Genomic DNA, 21,971 nt, shown 5'->3' on the forward strand with positions numbered 1-21,971 from the left:
ATATGGTAATCCCAAGGTATGTTACTTTTTCCTTGACTAGAATATTGCATATAGAGGGTATCACACAGTATTTAACAGCAAACAATTATCAGAAACTCATATTCCACTGTATCAAAGTCTACGTTTTATTGTCTTCTATCTTAAAAGATTAGATCATAACAGTCAATAAGGTCAAACACCAGTTGGATATTATTAGACATACACTACCGTTCAAAAGTGTGGGGTCACTTAGAAATGTTGTTTTTGAAAGAAAAGCACATTTTATGTCAATTAAAATAACATCAAATTGATCAGAAATACAGTGTAGACATTGTTAATGTTGTAAATGACTATTGTAGCTGCAAACGGCATATTTTTTATGGAATATGTACATAGGCATACAGAGGCCCATTAATAATAATAATAATAATATATGCCATTTAGCAGACGCTTTTATCCAAAGCGACTTACAGTCATGTGTGCATACATTCTACGTATTATCAGTAACCATTACTCCTGTGATCCAATAGCACGTTGTGTTAGTTAATCAAAGTTTATCATTTTTAAAGGCTAATTGATCATTAGAAAACCCTTTTGCAATTATGTTAGCACAGCTGGAAACTGTAGTTCTGATTAAAGAAGCAATAAAACGGGCCTTCTTGAGACTAGTTGAGTATCTGGAGCGTCAGCATTTGTGGGTTCGAATAACAGGCTCAAAATGGCCAGAAACAAATAACTATCCTCTTAAACTCATCAGTCTGTTCTTGTTCTGAGAAATGAAGGCTATTCCATGCGAGAAATTGCCAAGAAACTGAGGATCTCGTACAACGCTGTGTATTACTTCCTTCACAGAACAGCGCAAACTGTCGCTAACCAGAATAGAAAGAGGAGTGGGAGGCCCCGGTGCACAACTGAGCAAGAGGACAAGTAGTTGAGTCCAATACTGCCTTCATTCTTTTTGCAAATATAGAGGCTAATATTTTGTAGTTGTTATTGAGCAGACGGATTAGACGCCAATTATCGAGGAGAAGCAAGTCTTTCTTGGGCTTTCTTATTAATGTAATCAGACCTTGAGTCAAACTGGGAGGGTGTGCGTTATTTAAAATTATTTCAGAAAAGACTTCCAACAGAAATGGGTCTGACTGTTGAGAAAAAGGTTAGTAAAACTCAGCAGATATACCATCAGTCCCAGGAGACTTTAATTTGAATGTGTACAACTACACTAGGCTACACTAGGTAGCCTAGTGGTTAGAGCGTTGGACTAGTAACCGAAAGGTTGCAAGATTGAATCCCCGTGCTGACAAGGTACAAATCTGTCGTTCCGCCCCTGAACAAGACAATTAACCCACTGTTCCTAGGCCGTCATTGAAAATAAGATTTTGTTCTTAACTGACTGCCTAGTTAAATAAAGGTAAAATAAAATAAAAATCACACTGTTCCCTTTCAGCCTCCCCAATTGATTTCACATCACACAGAGAGCTAAAAAAAAAGACTTGAGGAAACCTCACAATACTTAGAACCATATCAATTCCTGTAGAAGTTGCAACTAAAGTTAGAGATTAATTTGGGATCACCTGTGATGAGACCATTAAAATGTAATTGTTGAATTGTATTATTTTTTAGAGCGGTATTTTCTAACCTGAAAAAACAAGATTAATTTTGTTCACCCTCCTCTAGCCACTTGTTCCTAGATCTGACAAAGGCTCCCTCTCTGCTTTCAGTTTGTACATATCATCCAACTTGTGTTAAAGCTCACCCAGAACAGATTTGTCCTCCACTGAGAGACTTTCAACAGGCTTTTGAACAAGAGAGGTGGTCTTTGTAATTACACTTTCTTCTTCAGCTCTCCTCGTCTTGGCAAGAATACTCCCATATTTTCTTAAATATGTTCCAATCTCATATTTGAAAAGCTCCCAGTTATTACTGTGTGAATTGTCATTTATAGCTTTGTTCCAGAAGTGTAATTAAATTGTTTATCTCCCTCTTGACCAACTCGTGTTTTAATATGGAGCTATTAAGCTTCCAGTAGGATGTTAAGCCAAGGCCATTATCAGAGATAAACAGATTAATGTCAATATAAATAGCTCCATGATCAATCAGTAAGGGGAGTGGCCAGGATGTTAACAGAAATACCCTGTTTATCAAAACATTTAGACACCAGACAAAAATCTACGTGTGATTCAAATCAAATCAAATGTATTTATAAAGCCTTTCTTACATCAGCTGAATTCTCAAAGTGCTGTACAGAAACCCAGCCTAAAACCCCAAACAGCAAGCAACGTAGGTGTAGAAGCACGGTGGCTAGGAAAAACTCCCTAGAAAGGCCAGAACCTAGGAAAAAACCTAGAGAGGAACCAGGCTATGAGGGGTGGCCAGTCCTCTTCGGGCTGTGCCGGGTGGCGATTACAACAGAACATGGCCAAGATGTTCAAATGTTCATAGATGACCAGCAGGGTCAAATAATAATAATCGCAGTGGTTGTCGAGGGTGTAACAGGTCAGCACCTCAGGAGTAAATGTCAGTTGGCTTTTCATGGCCGATCATTCAGAGTATCTCTACCGCTCCTGCTTTCTCTAGAGAGTTGAAAACAGCAGGTCTGGGACAGGTAGCACATCCGGTGAACAGGTCAGGGTTCCATAGCCGCAGGCGGAACAGTTGAAACTGGAGCAGCAGCACGGCCAGGTGGACTGGGGACAGCAAGGAGTCATCAGGCCAGGGAGTCCTGAGGCATGGTCCTAGGGTTCAGATCCTCCGAGAGAGAGAAAGAAAGACAGAAAGAAAGAGAGAGGATTAGAGAGAGCATACTTAAATTCACACAGGACACTGGATAAGACAGGAGAAATACTCCAGATGTAACAGACTGACCCTAGCCACCCCGACACATAAACTACTGCAGCATAAATATTGGAGGCTGAGACAGGAGAGGTCGGGAGACACTGTGGCCCCATTTGACGATACCCCCGGACAGGGTCAAACAGGCAGGATATAACCCCACCCACCTTGCCAAAGCACAGCCCCCAGACCACTAGAGGGATATCTAGGATCATCTGGAGCATGCCTTATTACTCGAAGTGAAAGACTTGTCATTGGGAAACTCTTCTCTCCAAATATCTGTAATATCAAACCTTTCCATAACTGAGAAATATTAAAATCCCCAGCTACTATAAGTAGAGAACTTGGTTAGCCAATGGAGAATACGCTTTTCCAAAGATTCAAGTAACTGATCATTTTCACGTTTGGAATTGTACCCATAAATGTTGGTAATAATAATAATGATGTTGTTCTTACAGTTGATAACGAGACAAAGAAAGTGACCAAAGGGGTCACAGTCGGAGTGCAAAATACTTCCATTTAAATGATTCTCCAGAGTGGTGACTCCAGCAGAGCATTCAGAACCATGAGAGAGCCTTACATCATTACCCCACTGAGATCTCCAGAAGTTGACGTCGGTAGAAAATGAATGAGACTCTTGAAAAAAATATAAATCTGTTTTAAGCTGTTTGCCAAATAAAAATAATGCTTTGCGCTTGACATTATTTCTTAACCCCTTAGCATTCGCTGAAATGATAGACAACGACAAAGTGGAATATAGAACAGAAAACACTACCTGCTAAACAGCAATCGAAAATCGAGTAAGAATGAAAAGAAACCAGCGTTGCACACCATATAAATATAAAAGATTCAGTGAGAAGTTTACCTCAGCAAAGATAACTGCCAGAACAAGAAACAACAAAGAGCTTGCTCACTGCCTATGCTGCAGGTAAAAATAGCAGAAGTGAGATTTCAACAACAACAAAGTAAATATCCATTACTCCAGTAGTCCTCTGCAGTTAGAACGAAAGTTTAATCACTTTAGAGCCGGGAGTGAGATCTGCTCACATCAGAGGTAGCTATCTAGGTAGCCTATGTTGACCACCAGGCACAGTCTATGACAGTCCTCAGGGAGGAAGGTTGATTTCAGATCTGTTGATGAATGCGCGCACTCCGATGAAAAGTAAGCCGGTTTCCACTATTTTCGTGCTTTTTCCACAACTGGCCACAGTTTCTCTCTCTTTTTGAGAGGTCTTCAAAAAACCAACCAGGTTGTCACTAGGAAGGTAGATGCATTGTCTGCTTTCCAAGTGGCATCCTACTTGGGGCGGCAGGGTAGCCTAGTGGTTAGAGCATTGGCCTAGTAACCGAAAGGTTGCAAGTTCAAATCCCCGAGCTGACAAGGTACAAGATCTGTCGTTCTGCCCCTGAACAGGAAGTCATTGAAAATAAGAATTTGTTCTTAACTGACTTGCCTAGTAAAATAAAGGCAAAAATAAAAAAATTGTAATGTGAACTGGAGAATGACACCTCTGGGCTTGGAGTCACCCTGCCTTCTGTTAGAGTTGCGTCAATTCGAATCTGGTATCAGGATAAATATGACATTGAGTCACCGATTGTATACTATGTATTTTTTATTAGCTAAGCAATAAGGGGCAAATGCAATTTCTGTATATACGGGCTCTCTGTCACACCTCGCAGGGCAAACAGAGAACCGACTTGATCCTTACAAAGATATTATAATATACTCTTGACAGAAATAGTTCCTGCTTCCGAGCCGGCCTGTCAGAGTAGAGACTGGGCGTGGTTTAGACTCACCCAGCCTATCGTTGATTGTTGGCGCAGAGCTGGTCCCATCCCCCGGGTGCTCCAGCAGTCAGTCGTTGTAGTTGTGTAGAATATACAGTTATCAGGCACCTGGCTCCTGTTATCTAACAAAATACTGTTTGTTCTCGCAACACTACATTCTGAATGTGCCCCCCCAACTCATTGCACAGTTCCTGTCTTCATGTCATTCTGTATTTTTCCATCATGAGAAAGGCCCATGGCCCTGAAACTGTTAACAATGTCTCAAGTCAGCAATGTTGCATAACACATACATCCACACAAGCCAACAGCAGATAATATTCAATCACATATATGGTAACGGGCTAAAGTATATAACACAGAACCTCACACTTCTCGTGTCGAGGCGATGTACGGTGTCGACCACATCTGCAAGCTTAGACTTCTCCTCAGGTAGGATAGTTTGGCAGAGTTTGATGATCTCTGGCCACACGTTCTCCCCATCTAAGAGTCATAGAGTCTCAGGCCAGTATAGTTGTGGCAGTTGTCAATCAAAGCATTTGCCTCCTGTGTAACGACATTGGATGATGCCTGAGCATTGCTAGCTGAGGAGGTATTAGATTTCTCTTTCTATCAGCGTGCTATGACATTTAGAAAAATATAATATTAAATCATCAATAGCCTGGGCGAACCCCACCTTCAGCGGCCCCGTGCTGTCCCCGGTAAGATGCCGGCCAGGTCGCCCGTACCTCTATGTTTAATATAACACACATACATTCATTATTAATTTCAGTTGCCTATCCTGACGTGAAGTTTGTTCTATAGAACAAATTTGTGTGCCAAATAAGTATTTGATTCGAGCCACAAAATTAAGGAAATTAGAAGGGGGGGGATTCTGTCAGGAGGAAGATTTTCTGCACAACACCTGTCAGGCAACATATTGGATGTCACCCGTCGTTAACCCCAAAGAAGAAGAACAAGAACTCACACTCCAGTACAGTAGGTGGCGCTGTATACGAATGTGAAGAAGCAGCAGCATCTGTAAACGTGAACTAGTATCCAAAATCAAATTATATCAGTCGACATGATGACAAGTTGATTTTGTGACTGATTCAGGTTTAGTATTTTTTACAACATATTTTGTAGCTATTTAGCAATATATTTTCATGTTGCATCGCTGTCTAGATAAATAGGTACTGTAGACATGACTTGGCCTTCTAATGTTGTCTAGCCAAAGTAAAGGCAAAAACTGCTAATACAGATGAAATATTTTCTGCTAACTGGGCAAAGAGCTGGAATAGCCAGCCACATTCATTATCTTTCACTCTGCCTTATTTAGTTAGCTAGCAGAGTAATGTGTATAGCTAACTAGTTATAAAAGCTACACTCGTATTTTGTTTGGCCAGCTGTCAGCAATCTAACGTTATCTAGCAAAACATCGACCAAATGCAGCTAGCTATATTAGCTGTAGTAGCTAATGTTGATCATGTCAATAATTATACCTAGCTAACTTTGGCTAGATAGATTGGTACTAACTGCTAGCCAGGTGGGGTCATTTATGCCAGCCTTAGCAAAACGTTTTGATTGTTGTTCAGTGCCACTCCGTGAGAAAGAGAGAAACTCATTGACCGAGTTGATGCAGGTGAAGTGTCTCAACGACACAACTGAAACCATTTAACAACACCGCAGAACTGCACCGCTGTATTGAAATGAAAGTGATTACAAATATTTTCAGTTAGAGGTCCAACAGAACTGAGTCATATGATATGAATGTATCTTTTTACTTTCATTTCTTCCTCCTGACTCAGGTTGCAGATTTAGAGACGTTGGGACAGGGAGGAGAGGAGATGGGGGGATTCCAGGCCTCTATGGTCTGGCTGGCCGTTCTCCTCCTTCTGCTGCTGGGGGAGACGGTGAACACAGGCCAGGAGTTTGACCCCTACAGAGTCCTGGGGCTCACCAAGAGCGCCAGTCAAGCAGAGGTCAAGAAGGTGTACAAGAGGCTGGTCAGAGAATGGTGAGTTGGAAACACCCTGCTACTTTTTGTCTATCATACTATGAATAGGTTTGGGTAAGGTGTGCGTGTGGGGCCTCTTACGGATGGATGTGTGTTTGTCTCTAGTCATGTCTGTCAATTGGGTAGGGAGAACTTACCAGACCAATTGTCAGTCTGCATAGTAGGGGCCATTATCTTGCTTTCTGTCGGCACAGAGTGTTATAGGGACCACTAAGTACTTTCGGCTGGCAGATGCACAATTCTACACTGACCTTTTTTACAAGCAGCGTGTGTGCGCCTAAGTTGGAAAAACGTATGCACAACACAAAGAAATGTAGGAGCACAATGAAAAAATATTGAAGGTAATTAAGCTGGAATCCTTCATTTTTTTAGGCGCATTGTTCCTAAATTAAAATCCCAGGTCACATAGCAAAATATTTTGGAACATATGGGACCAAAATGGAAGCACTGTAGAGGCCTGTATTTCTTTCTCTTGAAATATCACATTTACATAAGTATTCAGACCCTTTAATCAGTACTTTTGTTGAAGCACCTTTGGCAGCGATTACTGCCTTCTTGTGTTCAGTCTTCTTGGGTATGACGCTACAAGTTTGGCAAACCTGTATTTGGGGAGTTTCTTCCATTCTCTGCAGATCCTCTCAAGCTCTGTTAGGTTGGATGGGGAGCGTCGCTGCACAGTTATTTTCGGGTCTCTCCAGAGATGTTCGATCAGGTTCAAGTCTGGGCTCTGGCTGGGCCACTCAAGGACTGTTGGAGACTTGTCCTGAAGCCACTCCTGCATTGTCTTGGCTGTGTGCTTAGGGTTATTGTCCTGTTGGAAGGTGAACCTTCACCCCATTCTGAGGTCGTGAGCGCTCTGGAGCAGGTTTTCATCCAGGATGTCTCTGTACTTGCACCGTTCATCTTGCCCTCGATCCTGACTGGTCTCCCAGTCCCTGCTGCTGAAAAACATCCCCACAGCATGATCCTACCACCACCATACTTCACTGTATTGGGAAGGTATTGGCATATTGATGAGCGGTGCCTGGTTTCCTCCAGACATGACACTTGGCATTCAGGCAGAGAGTTAAATCTTGATTTCATCGAACCAGGGAATCTTGTTTCTCATGGTCTAGGAGTCATTTAGGTGTCTTTTGGAAAACTCCAAGCGGGTTGTCATTTGCCTTTTACTGAGGAGTGGCTACCGTCTGGCCACTACCATAAAGGCCTGATTGGTGGAGTGCTGCAGAGATGGTTGTCCTTCTGGAAGTTTCTTCCATTTCCACAGAGGAGCTCTGTCAGAGTGACGATCGGGTTCTTGGTCACCTCCCTTATCTTCCGATTGCTCAGTTTGACCAGGCACCCAGCTCTAGGAAGAGTCTTGGTGGTTACAAACTTCTTCCATTTAAGAATGATGTAGGCCACTGTGTTCTTGGGTACCTCCAATGCTGCAGACATTTTTGGGTACCCTTCTACAGATCTGTTCCTCGACACAATCCTGTCTGGGAGCTCTACTGACAATTACTTCAACCTCTTGGGTTGGTTTTTGGTCTGACATGCACTGTAAACTGTGGGACCTTATATAGACAGGTGTGTGCCTTTCCAAATCCTGTCCAATCAATTGAATTTACCACAGGTGGACTCCAGTCAAGTTGTAGAAACATGTTAAGGATCATCAATGGAAACAGGATGCACCTAATCTCAATTTCGAGTCTCATAGCAAAGGATCTGAATGCTTATGTAATTTTACATTTTTTATTTCACCTTTATTTAGGCTAGTTGAGAACAAGTTCTCATTTACGACTGCGACCTGTTCAAGATAAAGCAAAGCAGTGCGACACAACAACACAGAGTTAGACATGGAATAAACAAGCGTACAGTCAATAACACAATAGAAAAAAAAAAGTTTGCAAATGGCGTGAGGAGGTAAAGCAATAAATTGGCCATAGTAGCGAAGTAATTACAATTTAGCAAATTAACACGAGTGATAGATGAGCAGATGGTGATGTGCAAGTAGAAATACTGGTGTGCAAAAGAGCAAAAATGTAAATAAAAAACTATATGGGGATGAGGTAGGTAAATTGGGTGGGCTATTTACAGATGGGCTATGTACAGCTTCAGCGATCGGTTAGCTGCTCAGATAGCGGATGTTTAAAGTTAGTGAGGGAAATATGTCTCCAGCTTCAGCGATTTTTTTTTTTTTTTAATATTTTTTTTTAATTATTCTTTTTTTATTATTATTATTATTATTATTATTTTTGCAATTCGTTCCAGTCATTGGCAACAGAGAACTGGAAGGAAAGGCGGCCAAAGAGGTGTTTGCTTTGGGGATGACCCGTGAGATATACCTGCTGGAGCGCGTGCTACGGGTGGGTGATGTTATTGTGACCAGTGAGCTGAGTTAAGGTGGAGCTTTACCTAGCATAGACTTATAGATGACCTGGAGCCAGTGGGTCTGGCGACGAATATGTAGCGAGGGCCAGCCGACTAAAGCATACAGGTCCCAGTGTTGAGTGGTATAAGGGGCTTTGGTGACAAAACGGATGGCATTGTGATAGACTGCATCCAGTTTTCTGAGTAGAGTATTGGAGTATTTTTAGAGTATTTTGTAAATGACATCGCCGAAGTCGAGGATCGATAGGATAGTCTGTTTTACGAGGGTATGTTTGGCGGCGTGAGTGAAGGAGGCTTTTTTGCGAAATAGGAAGCCGATTCTAGATTTCATTTTGGATTGGAGATGTTAAATATGAGTCTGGAAGGAGAGTTTACAGTCTAGCCAGACACCTAGGTATTTGTAGTTGTCCACATGTTCTAAGTCAGAACCGTCCAGAGTAGTGATGGTAGTCGGGCGGGCAGGTGCAGGCAGCGAACGGTTGAAGAGTATGCATTTGGTTTTACATGCGTTTAAGAGCAGTTTGAGGCCACGGAAGGAATGTGTTATGGCATTGAAGCTTGTTTGGAGGTTAGTTAACACAGGTTAGTTAACACACAGTTAAACTAATCTAAATATATTTGAGATTTTACGTTCTTCAAAGTCGCCACCCTTGGCCTTGATGACAGCTTTGCACACTTGGATTTCTCTCAACCAGCTTCACTTGGAATGCTTTCCAACAGTTTTGAAGTTCCCACATATGCTGAGCACTTGTTGGCTTCTTTTCCTAACCTCTGCAGGTTAACTCATCCCCAAACCATCTCAATTGGGTTGAGGTCGGGTGATTTGTGGCGGTCAAGTCATCTGATGCAGCACTCCATCACTTTCCTTCTTGGTCAAATAGCCCTTACACAGCCTGGTGTGTTCTTGAAAACACAAAACAAATTATATCCTAAGCGCAAACCAGATGGGATGGTGTATCGCTGCAGAATGCTGTGGTAGTCATGCTGGTTAAGTGCCTTGAATTCTAAATAAATCACTGACAGTTTCACCAGAAAATCACCATCGCACCACCTCCTCCATGCTTCACGGTGGGACCTACACATGCGGCAGTCATCTGTTCACCTAATCTGCATCTCATAAAGACATGGCGGTAGGAACCAAAAATCTAAAATTTGGACACATCAGACCAAAGGAGAGATTTCCACTGGTCTAATGTTCATTGCTCTTGTTTCTTGGCTCAAGCAAGTCTCTTCACATTTACATTACATTTAAGTCATTTAGCAGACGCTCTTATCCAGAGCGACTTACAAATTGGTGCACTCACCTTATGACATCCAGTGGAACAGTCACTTTAAAATAGTGCATCTAAATCTTAAAGGGGGGTGAGAGGGATACTTATCCTATCCTAGGTATTCCTTGAAGAGGTGGGGTTTCAGGTGTCTCCGGAAGGTGGTGATTGACTCCGCTGTCCTGGCGTCGTGAGGGAGTTTGTTCCACCATTGGGGGGCCAGAGCAGCGAACAGTTTTGACTGGGCTGAGCGGGAGCTGTACTTCCTCAGTGGTAGGGAGGCGAGCAGGCCAGAGGTGGATGAACGCAGTGCCCTTGTTTGGGTGTAGGGCCTGATCAGAGCCTGGAGGTACTGAGGTGCCGTTCCCCTCACAGCTCCGTAGGCAAGCACCATGGTCTTGTAGCGGATGCGAGCTTCAACTGGAAGCCAGTGGAGAGAACGGAGGAGCGGGGTGACGTGAGAGAACTTGGGAAGGTTGAACACCAGACGGGCTGCGGCGTTCTGGATGAGTTGAAGGGGTTTAATGGCACAGGCAGGGAGCCCAGCCAACAGCGAGTTGCAGTAATCCAGACGGGAGATGACAAGTGCCTGGATTAGGACCTGCGCCGCTTCCTGTGTGAGGCAGGGTCGTACTCTGCGGATGTTGTAGAGCATGAACCTACAGGAACGGGCCACCGCCTTGATGTTGGTTGAAAACGACAGGGTGTTGTCCAGGATCACGCCAAGGTTCTTAGCGCTCTGGGAGGAGGACACAATGGAGTTGTCAACCGTGATGGCGAGATCATGGAACGGGCAGTCCTTCCCCGGGAGGAAGAGCAGCTCCGTCTTGCCGAGGTTCAGCTTGAGGTGGTGATCCGTCATCCACACTGATATGTCTGCCAGACATGCAGAGATGCGATTCGCCACCTGGTCATCAGAAGGGGGAAAGGAGAAGATTAGTTGTGTGTCGTCAGCATAGCAATGATAGAAGAGACCATGTGAGGTTATGACAGAGCCAAGTGACTTGGTGTATACTTAGAATAGGAGAGGGCCTAGAACAGAGCCCTGGGGGACACCAGTGGTGAGAGCGCGTGGTGAGGAGACAGATTCTCGCCACGCCACCTGGTAGGAGCGACCTGTCAGGTAGGACGCAATCCAAGCGTGGGCCACGCCGGAGATGCCCAACTCGGAGAGGGTGGAGAGGAGGATCTGATGGTTCACAGTATCGAAGGCAGCCGATAGGTCTAGAAGGATGAGAGCAGAGGAGAGAGAGTTAGCTTTAGCGGTGCGGAGCGCCTCCGTGATACAGAGGAGAGCAGTCTCAGTTGAATGACTAGTCTTGAAACCTGACTGATTTGGATCAAGAAGGTCATTCAGAGAGATAGCGGGAGAGCTGGCCAAGGACGGCACGTTCAAGAGTTTTGGAGAGAAAAGAAAGAAGGGATACTGGTCTGTAATTGTTGACATCGGAGGGATCGAGTGTAGGTTTTTTCAGAAGGGGTGCAACTCTCGCTCTCTTGAAGACGGAAGGGACGTAGCCAGCGGTCAGGGATGAGTTGATGAGCGGGGTGAGGTAAGGGAGAAGGTCTCCGGAAATGGTCTGGAGAAGAGAGGAGGGGATAGGGTCAAGCGGGCAGGTTGTTGGGCGGCAGGCCGTCACAAGACGCAAGATTTCATCTGGAGAGAGGGGAGAAAGAGGTCAGAGCACAGGGTAGGGCAGTGTGAGCAGAACCTTATTGGTGTCCTTTAGCAGTGGTTTCTTTGCAGCATTTTGACTATGAAGCCCTGATTCACGCAGTCTCTTCTGAACAGTTGTTGAGATGTGTCTGTTACTTGAACTCTGAAGCATTTATTTGGGCTGTAATTTCTGAGGCTGGTAACTATAATGAACTTATCCTCTGCAGCAGAGGTAACTCCTTTCTTTCCTGTGGCAGTCCTCATGAGAGGCAGTTTCATCATAGTGCTTAATGGTTTTTGCAAATGCACCTTAAAAAAACATTCAATGTTCTTGAAGTGTTCCTGGTTGACTGATCTTCATGTCTTAAGGTAATGGACTGTCATTTCTCTTTGCTTATTTGAGCTGTTCTTGACGTTGTATGGACTTGGTATTTTACCAAATAGGGCTATCTTCTGTATACTACCCCTACCTTTCCACAACACAACATATTGGCTCAAACACATTATGAAGGAAATAAATTCCATAAATTAACTTTTAACAAGGCACACCTGTTAATTAAAATGCATTCCAGATGACTACAACATGAAGCTGGTTGAGAGAATGCCACGAGTGTGCAAAGCTGTCATCAAGGCAAGGGGTGTTTTACTTTGAAGAATCTCAAATATTTTAATTAGTTTAACACTTTTTTGCTTACTACATGATTCCATATGTGTTATTTCATAGTTTGTCTTCACTATTATTATACAATGTCGAAAATAGTCAAATAAAGAAACTCTTGAATGAGTAGGTGTGTCATAACCAGTCAAAAGTGTGATGTATGGTATGTAATAATATGTATGTCATATCATAGGAAAAGTCACCGGATTCACATGGATTTGCAAGCCTAAAACTATCATACTTTGACTAAAACAATGACTTTTATTGTATTTCAGTATTTCTACTGGTATGGGTGTTTTTAAGTGTCCTTCTGCTATAAGTGTCTTTTTGCTCTGTGTTCAAGGCACCCAGACAAGAACAATGATCCTGGGGCTGAAGATATGTTCATCAAGATCACTAAATCTTATGAGGTATACTAGTTTCACTTACCAGACACACATGCAGACAAAAATCTTAAATGTTTAGAATCATGTTTATTCAACTAACATGGCTACATGGCATGCACTGGATGTGTGCACTACACATTTTAACACAGCACAAATCTAACACCTGGCGCAACTAATCAAGAGCTTGTCTATGCTGGTGCTGAAGTGTTGTGTAAATGCTGGGCTTGTACAAAAGCCTGCACATCCTGACCCTGTGGGTCTCCAAGGATCTGAATTGTAGAACACTGCTCTATTTAAACTCTATAGTCAGGAGGAGGAGAGGAGTTCATAACAAAGTTTGATTGGATCCCTCCCTCAGATCCTGGGGAATGTGGAGCGGCGTGCTAACTACGACCGCTACGGACAGACGGAGGAGAACAAGCAGGGTCAGCACCAGCAGGGCTTCAACCGACACTTCCACAACAGCTTCTATTTCGACGAGTCATTCTTCAATTTCCCTAGGTCGGTGCAAAGGAAAAGATACCATGCAATTTTTGCAACTCATTTGCCAATCATGTTGTTTTGTATCCCTTGCAATGACTGATATGTGCTGGTTTTTACATACCTTAATTGCACTGTCGCTCTGGGTAAGGGCATCTGCTGAATGACCAAAACGTAAATATATTCCCACTTTGAGGGGTCCCTGAATTGATTGGTCTCTGAGGCCATTTTGAAAGATACCGTATCAAAGCCTCCTTTATTTTTCTGTGTGGGGTATCCATGACGAAGTCTACATGCAAAACATGCATTGGGTTTAGTAGTAAAGAAGCATATTTAATCAACTTCCATTGTCCTCCAAGAGTGGCTAAATCTTCTCTTCCCCCAGGTCAGGCCGGGACTTCTCAGACAGCAAGTATCTGCTCGACCACGCAGGGTTCAACAGTAAGGTGCTCCCCGACAGCTTCAAGCGGCCCTACCTGATCAAAATCACCTCCGAGTGGTGCTTCGCCTGCGTTCACATCGAGCCAGTCTGGAGGGAGGCAGTACAGGAGCTAGAGCCACTGGGTATGAAGTCAGCAGACTTCCAGGAAATGGCACCTTATTCGCTATATACTGCACTACTTCTGACCAGGGACAATAGGGCTGTGGTCATAAGTAGTGGACTCTGTAGGAAAAGGGTGCCATTTGGGATGCAGTACATCTCTTTCACTAAGAATCCGTTGGGATCAAATCATGATTTCAAGGTTGTTAAATTCATTCACTGATGTGTGGTTTGTAACAGGTGGAGAAACTAACCATTGACAAGAGAACAACAGGGGAAATGGGCTGAAACCTATTAGTCAGTGGTGACTCAAATGAATCAAAACATACAGTACATTGTAATCTGTTTAATACAACTGTCTCTTTGCTTCCCTCTACTGTCCACTGGTATGTAACAACCTAATGAATGGTGTCCATCACTCAGGTGTGGGTATCGGCATTGTTGACATTGGTTACGAGCGTCGCCTAGCCAACCAGCTGGGTGTCCATCGCACGCCATCCATACTGGGTGTGGTCAATGGTAGAGTGACCGTGTTCCACTACTCCGTGGTCAGAGAACACCTGCGACAGTTTGTAGAAGACCTGCTGCCTCAGAGGCTGGTGGAAAAGGTAGGCCTGCTGTTAACAATATTGCAACGTATCCAGTATGATTTATAGTAATAATAATGGGTGCTAGCGAGCATGCTAGGTATCAACAGCCAATCCAGTAAAGGCTAGAAGCTATAGTAGGCTTTGATTGGTCAATCCTGATGCGATATTGCTGAGAATTCAGCTTTCCCCAACTTAGGTCCCGCCCTATTCACACTCTCTCGCCCATGTTCGGATCGCCCAACAGTCTCCTGCCCATTTCACTTCCCTCCATTGAAAATGAATGGCTTCCGATGTTTTTTTTGCCACCTATCGTGTTCAGTTAATCAGCACCATTATAATAAATAGTCAGAAACACCTCAGACAGTTTATAGTGGACCTGTTGCCTCTGAGGCAAACAAAATAATCCAAAATAATAGCTTAAAGGGCAACTCCGCCACTTTTCAACTTCACTCATTATCTTCAGCACCAAACCAATGTCTACATATATGTTTATTTGATCTGTGTTAAAAGATAAGGTCCTAAAAAATGCTTCTCTGTGACGTCACAGGGTAAGGTTAAGTAAGAAGCATTTTCAGAACCTGCAATGATTTTTTTTCTAGCAAGAGGGAGGGTATTTCCTTGCTCCCCACGCCACTGTGAATCTCATAGTGTTTGAAAATACATTTTTTTTTAAATGTTATTTTTGATGTCATCAAGTAACTTTTTAACGTAGTTTTTTTCTACAAAGCATATACACTACCGTTCAAAAGTTTTGGGTCACTAAGAAATGTTGTTTTTGAAAGAAAAGCAAAAACAATTGTCCATTTTTAAAATAGCATAAAATTGATCAAAAATACAGTGAAGACATTGTTAATGTTGTAAATGACTACTGTAGCTGGAAACGGCTGATTTTAAAAAATGGAATGGAATAGGTGTACATAGAAAGCCAGCATCCCGGAGTCGCCTCTTCACTGTTGACGTTGAGACTGGTGTTTTTTGCGGGTACTATTTAATGAAGCTGCCAGTGGAGGACTTGTGAGGTGTCCGTTTCTCAAATTAGTCACTCTAATGTACTTGTCCTCTTGCTCAGTTGTGCACCGGGGCCTCCCACTCCTCTTTCTATTCTGGTTAAAGCCAGTTTGCGCTGTTCTGTGAAGGGAGTAGTACACCGCGTTGTACAAAATCTTCAGTTTCTTGGCAAGTTCTCGCATGGAATAGCCTTCATTTCTCAACAAGAATAGACTGAGTTTCAGAAGAAAGTGCTTTGTTTCTGGCCATTTTTGAGCCTGTAATCAAACCCACAAATGCTGAGGCTCCAGATACTCAACTCGTCTAAGGAAGGCCAGTGTTATTGCTTCTTTAATCAGCACTGCAGTTTTCAGCTGTTCTAACATAGCTGACGGTTTTCTAATGATCAATTAGCCTTTTATAATGATACATTTGGATTAGCTATCACAATGTGCCATTGGAACACAGAAGTGATGGTTGCTGATAATGGGCCTCTGTATGCCTATGTAGATATTCCATATATCAGCTGTTTCCAGCGACAGTAGTCATTTACAACATTAACAATGTCTACACTGTGTTTCTAATCAATTGTATGTTATTTTAATGGACAAAAAAATGTTATATTCTTTCAAAAACAAGGACATTTCTATGTGACCCCAAATTTTTGAACGTATATGCTCCATCTTGACATATGTAGACACTGGTTTGGTACTGGAGATGATGAATATGAGGTTGAGAAGTAGTACAGTTGCTCTTTAATAAGCTACGGTGCTTTTCATTCCAAAGTTATGCAAAGGGATATGTGAATACTTTACTCATATATTGTATATAATTGCTTCAATTACTCAGTATCTGTAATGCGTATTGTAGGTTTCCTTTTTTGCACTGCAAGCCATAAAATGCAGTGCATTTATAAGTATTCAGACAATTTGTTACGTTACAGCCTTATTCTAAAATGGATTAAATCGTTTTCTCCCCTTCATCAATCTACACACAATACGCGATAATGACAAAGTTAAAATAGGTTTTTAGACATTTTTGTAAATGTATTAAACATTTTAAACTGAAATATCACATTTACATAAGTATTCAGACCCTTTACTCAGTTCTTTTTTGAAGTACCTTTGGCAGCGATTACAGCCTCAAGTCTTCTTGGGTATAACGCTTGGCACACCTGTATTTGGGGAGTTTCTCCCAATTTTCTCTGCAGATCCTCTCAAGGTCTGTCAGGTTGGATGGGAGCGTTCCTGCACAGCTATGTTCAGGTCTCTTCAGAGATGTTTGATCGGGTTCAAATCCGGGCTCTTGCTGGGCCACTCAAGGACATTAAGAGACTTGTCCTGAAGCCACTCCTGTGTTGTCTTGGCTGTGTGCTTAGGGTCATTGTCCTGTTGTGGAAGGTGAACTTTTGCTCCAATCTGAGGTTCTGAGCGTTCTGGAACAGGTTTTCATCAAGGATGTTTGTACTTTGCTCTGTTCTTCCCCTCAATCCTGACTAGTCTCACAGTCCCTGACTCTGGAAAAACATGACATGGACTGCCAACTGTGGGACCTTATATAGACAGGTGTGTGCCTTTGCAAATCATGTCCAATCAATTGAATTTACCACAGGTAGACTTCAATCAAGTTTTAGAAACATCTCAAGAATGGAAACAGGATGCACCTGAGCTCAATTTCTTGCTATGGCAAAGGGTCTGAATATTTATGTAAATACGTTTATTTTAGTTTCTCGCTTTGTCGTTATGGGGTATTGTCTGTAGATTGAGGATTTTTATTTATTTAATACATTTTATAACAAGGCTGCAACGTTACACAATGTGGAAAAAGTCAAGGGGTCTGAATACTGTCCGAATGCACTGATTGAATATATATATATATAAAGCATTTTAATCTCTCCTGAACTTAATAAGTTGTTCCATTTGATCTTGTTTTATTTTTCTTTGTCAGGTAACAGATAAGAACTATGTGTCCTTCCTGGGCAGCTGGCATGTTGAGAACAATCCCAGTGTGTTGCTGTTTGACCAAGTGCCTGCAGTGCCCCTGCTCTACAAGGTAACACACACCAAGTGTGTCTGTGGAAAATGGTTATCTATCTAGTCATCAGTCCAACAGCTTACCCTTCTCTCTCCCTCTCTCCAGCTCACAGCGTTTGCCTTTAAGGACTATGTGCGGTTTGGTTACGTGGACCAGGGACTGACAGAGACATCCAGACTACTGCATCAGTTCAACATCAACAGCTATGCTCCCACAATGCTGCTGTTCAAGGAGAACATTGAGCAACCTGCTGATATTATACAGGTAAACTCATGGACCAGTCTTGAAATAGTTTCATGCGCTGGCTCTAGATGACTTATTCTGTTTTGGTGTCAGAGATGAATGAACCACAAGACTGCCAGTTTGAATACCTGATCATTGCTCTCTCTCCCCCCCAGGCTAAAGGGATGAAGAGACAGATCATGGAGGAGTTTGTGTCCAACAACAAGTACCTGTGTGTCCCTCGGTTGGTCAACCAGCATCTGTTCGATGAGCTCTGCCCCATCAAGCAGTTCCACCGGCGCAGGAAGTAAGAACCAACTAAATCCGGCCTCTGATCTTAAAGGTCCAATGCAGCCGTTTCTATCTCCATATCAAATAATTTCTGGATAACAATTTAGTACCTAATTGTGATTTCTATTAAAATGGTCAAAAATGAACAAGAATAGCTTCTTAGCAAAGCTCAATTTCTCAAACAATAATTTTGCGAGGACTATATGGGAGTAGTCTGAGTGGGGAGGGGGAAACTGAAAACTAGCTGTTATTCGCAGAGAGGTTTGGAACTCTCTTTCTTATTTTCTATTAATTAACTTACCGCCTGGTGATGTCACCAGGCTTGGCCCAAAACTCCATCCCTTCAAAACTGGGTGAAATTTTAGGATGTCTTTTCAGCTCTCACACTGAAAGGGAATTATCATATTTTTTCAAATTTCACAGTATTATTCCAACCTCACTGTGGAAATATTCAATAAAATATACAGTTTATTTGGTACACCACCCTGTTCACAAATAGTTCCCTCCTAGAAACAGTGAGTCACATGGCCGTGGCTTGCTATATAAAGCAGGCAGACTGGCATCAAGGCATTCAGTTACTGTTCGATTGAATGTTAGAATGGGCAAAAGGACTTAAGCTGCTTTGAGTGTGTATGATCGTCAGTGCCAGGCGCGCCGGATGTAGTATCTCAGTAACGGCCCGCCTCCTGGGCTTTTCACACACGACAGTGTCCAGGGTTTATCAAGAATGATGCGACAAAAAATAAATAAACATACAGTCCTGTGGGCGAGAACAGCTTGTTGATGAGAGGTCGAAGGAGAATGGCAAGAATCGTGCAAGCTAACAGGCTGGCCACAAACAGGAAAATAACTGCGTAGTAAAACAGTGATGTGCAGAACGGCATCTATTGCAGCAGACAACTACACTGCGTTCCACTCCTATCAGCTAAAAACAAGAAGTGTCTCCAGTGGACATGCAATCACCAACACTGGTCAATTGAGGAGCGGAAAAACATTGCCTGGTTCGACAAATCCTGGTTGCGTAATGCTGATGGCAGAGTCTGGATTTGGTGTAAGCAGCATGAGGCCATGGACCCATCTAGCCTGGTGTCAATGGTCCTCCTGTAGCTCAGTTGGTAGAGCATGGCGCTTGTAACGCCAGGGTAGTGGGTTCGATCCCCGGGACCACCCATACGTAGAATGTATGCACACATCTGCTAAATGGCATATATTATTGTGGGGAATGTTTCCGTGGCACACGTTCGGTCCCTTGATAACAATTGAGCAGCGTTTGAACGCCACACCATGTAGAATCCGCACCCCAAATAATTTGGGCTGTTCTGGAGGAAAAGAGGTCCTACCCGGTAGGCGAGTGTACCTAATAAACTTTTAAAAATCATGTTTTTGACTGCACTGGGCTTTAATATCCACACTAGTACCACTTAGAACAGGCCTGGGAAATTATTTTCCATGGAGGGCCACATTAGAATATATTTTTGCCATCGCGGGCCAGAATCATATAACAGGATTATACATCATGTGTATGATTTTGTTGACATATCTCTTCTGTAAATCACGTCCAGATATGCCACTTATTTTAGTTTAACATGCACAGAAATAAAACACATCCATATTTTCCTTTTTGAAGGCATTTCATTATTAATCATGCAATGAACTACACGGAAGGAATAGTCTCTGATGGGCATTGACTAGAGCAGTAGAGTCAAGTATAGTTTCGTCGCTTTGCGCAGGATTGCTGAGAGGTGAGAGTCGGTAAGAGAGGATCTATGCCTTGACTTGTTATATTTCATCACTGAAGATGTCTGTTCACATACATAGGTTGACCCAAACAGTACAAACGTGTTCTGAGCATGACTCCTAATCTTCGAAACGTTTCGTTCATCGAGAGATGCGTAGAACCTCGTCAGTGACATTGTTTTGAATAGTTCTCCAATCACTGCATCAGACTGAAAATCGATAAGCTCAAGTTGCAGGCCAGTGGGTATGTGTTCCACATTGAAGGAGAAAGGAGAGGAAGCCAACAGGATGTCATTTTCCAATACTTCAAATCCTCAAAATGACGGGAAAACTGACTGTTCAAAGCACGCAGCAGCGATGTACAACTTCTCCCACTGGTCATCTGATGGGGAACAGACTAGTAGTGTCGGAAGGTGGGTGCGATTGTTGGCTTCTACTTGGCGGGTCAGGAGGAGTAATTTTCCCCTGAAGGATTTTACAAGGCTGTACATCTGATGTGCAAAAGGGCTTTTCCCTTGTAGTTTGGAATTCCGTTCATTCATGAGGGCCACTGATGTCCATCTTGCAGTTTTTGCAAAAGAAAGGAAATCTTACTTCAGGTCCCCCACCCTTTTTAAGTACCTTCCCCAAACTCTGCCATCTCTCGTTTGCGTGGTAGGGGAGATCTGCATGACCCGACTCTCTTCCAACAGTGAGACAAACTGCCTGTAGTTTAGAGATTTTACTCTTATGAAGTTTACCACTTTAGTGACTGTATCCACATGGCTCATTTTCAGAACACATTTACAGAGCACCTCCTGATGAATAATGCAATGCAGGAAAAAAGGTTTCTGATCTGGGTTCAGCTCTGCTACTTGATCTTGTATCCTTTTCAAAAGGCCAATGTTTTCTTTTTTTCCTGTCAAGTTTTGTCACCCATCAGAGGTCACACTGGATAACTTTTCAAAACTCAGTCCCAGCTTTGCTACACACGTATTAACCTCTTCCAATCAATCTTTCACTGTGGTTGTGCTATTCATTGACTGCACTGAAGCAAGCTCCTCTGTAATTTCAAAGTCTGGGTTATGCATCGTAAGAATATCAACAACTGCGCCGTGTCACGTGCCTCACTGCTCTCGTCCAGGGCCAAGGAGAAATAGGTCAAATCCTATACAGCAGGTGTAGACCATGCAGTGAAATGCTTACTTATGAGCCCCTAACCAACAATGCAGTACAAATAAGAAATGAAAGTAACAAATTATTAAAGAGCAGCAGTAAAATAACAATAGCGAGACTATATACAGGGGGTACCGGTACAATGTGCAGAGGCACCGGATAGTCGAGGTAATTGAGGTAATATGTACATGTAGGTTGAGTTATTAAAGTGACTATGCATAGATGATAACATAGTAGCAGTGGTGTAAAGGGGTTGAGGGCAATGCAAATAGTCTGGAAAGCCATTTGATTAGATGCTCAGGAGTCTTTATGGCTTGGGGGTAGAAGCTGTTTAGAAGTCTCTTGGACCTAGACTTGGTGCTCTGGTACCGCTTGCTGTGCGGTAGCAGAGAGAACAGTCTGACTAGGGTGGCTGGAGTCTTTGATCATGGTTTGTTGGTGATGTGGACACCGAGGAACTTGAAGTTCTCAACCTGCTCCACTACAGCCCTGTTGATGAGAATTGGGGTGTGCTCAGTCTTCTTTTTCCTGTAGTCCACAATTATTTCCTTTGTCTTGATCACGTTGAGGGAGAGGTTGTTGTTGTCTTGGCAACACACGGCCAGGTCTCTGACCTCCTCCTTATAGGCTGTCTCGTCGTTGTCTGTGATCAAACCTACCGCTGTTGACATCGGCAAACTTAATGATGGTGTTGGAGTCATGCCTTCCGCGCAGTCATGAGTGAACAGGGAGTACAGGCGGAGTCTGAGCACGTACCTTCGACGGGCCCCCGTGTTGAGGATCAGCGTGGCGGATGTGTGCTTCCCTACTCTTACCACCTGGGGGCGGCCTGTCAGGAAATCCAGGATCCAGTTGCAGAGGGAGGTGTTTAGTCCCAGGGTCCTTTCGCTTTTTGGTGAGCTTTTGGAACTATTGTTCCATATTCTCTGCGACGTCCTCAACACGCCCTGTCACTGTTCGCCTTGACAGGGAAACATTTTCAAACAGCTCTTTTTTTGTC

The 21,971-nt window shown here is 43.1% G+C and overlaps 1 protein-coding gene across 1 annotated transcript in view; it reads left to right on the forward strand.

The window, feature by feature from the left end:
* The first annotated feature begins 6,269 nt into the window (after positions 1 to 6,269).
* The window catches only part of LOC124031639 (dnaJ homolog subfamily C member 16-like), a 28,810-nt gene continuing 13,108 nt past the window's right edge, over positions 6,270 to 21,971 (forward strand). The window contains exons 1-9 of the mRNA XM_046343132.1: positions 6,270 to 6,290; positions 6,384 to 6,592; positions 12,892 to 12,958; positions 13,293 to 13,435; positions 13,800 to 13,978; positions 14,379 to 14,563; positions 17,480 to 17,584; positions 17,672 to 17,830; positions 17,965 to 18,095. Of these exons, the coding sequence (XP_046199088.1) occupies positions 6,285 to 6,290; positions 6,384 to 6,592; positions 12,892 to 12,958; positions 13,293 to 13,435; positions 13,800 to 13,978; positions 14,379 to 14,563; positions 17,480 to 17,584; positions 17,672 to 17,830; positions 17,965 to 18,095 (1,184 nt within the window). The 5' untranslated portion in view covers positions 6,270 to 6,284. The remainder of the gene's footprint in view (positions 6,291 to 6,383; positions 6,593 to 12,891; positions 12,959 to 13,292; positions 13,436 to 13,799; positions 13,979 to 14,378; positions 14,564 to 17,479; positions 17,585 to 17,671; positions 17,831 to 17,964; positions 18,096 to 21,971) is intronic.

The sequence above is a fragment of the Oncorhynchus gorbuscha genome, linkage group LG03 (genome assembly GCF_021184085.1).
Source record: "Oncorhynchus gorbuscha isolate QuinsamMale2020 ecotype Even-year linkage group LG03, OgorEven_v1.0, whole genome shotgun sequence".
Classification (NCBI taxonomy): domain Eukaryota; kingdom Metazoa; phylum Chordata; class Actinopteri; order Salmoniformes; family Salmonidae; genus Oncorhynchus; species Oncorhynchus gorbuscha.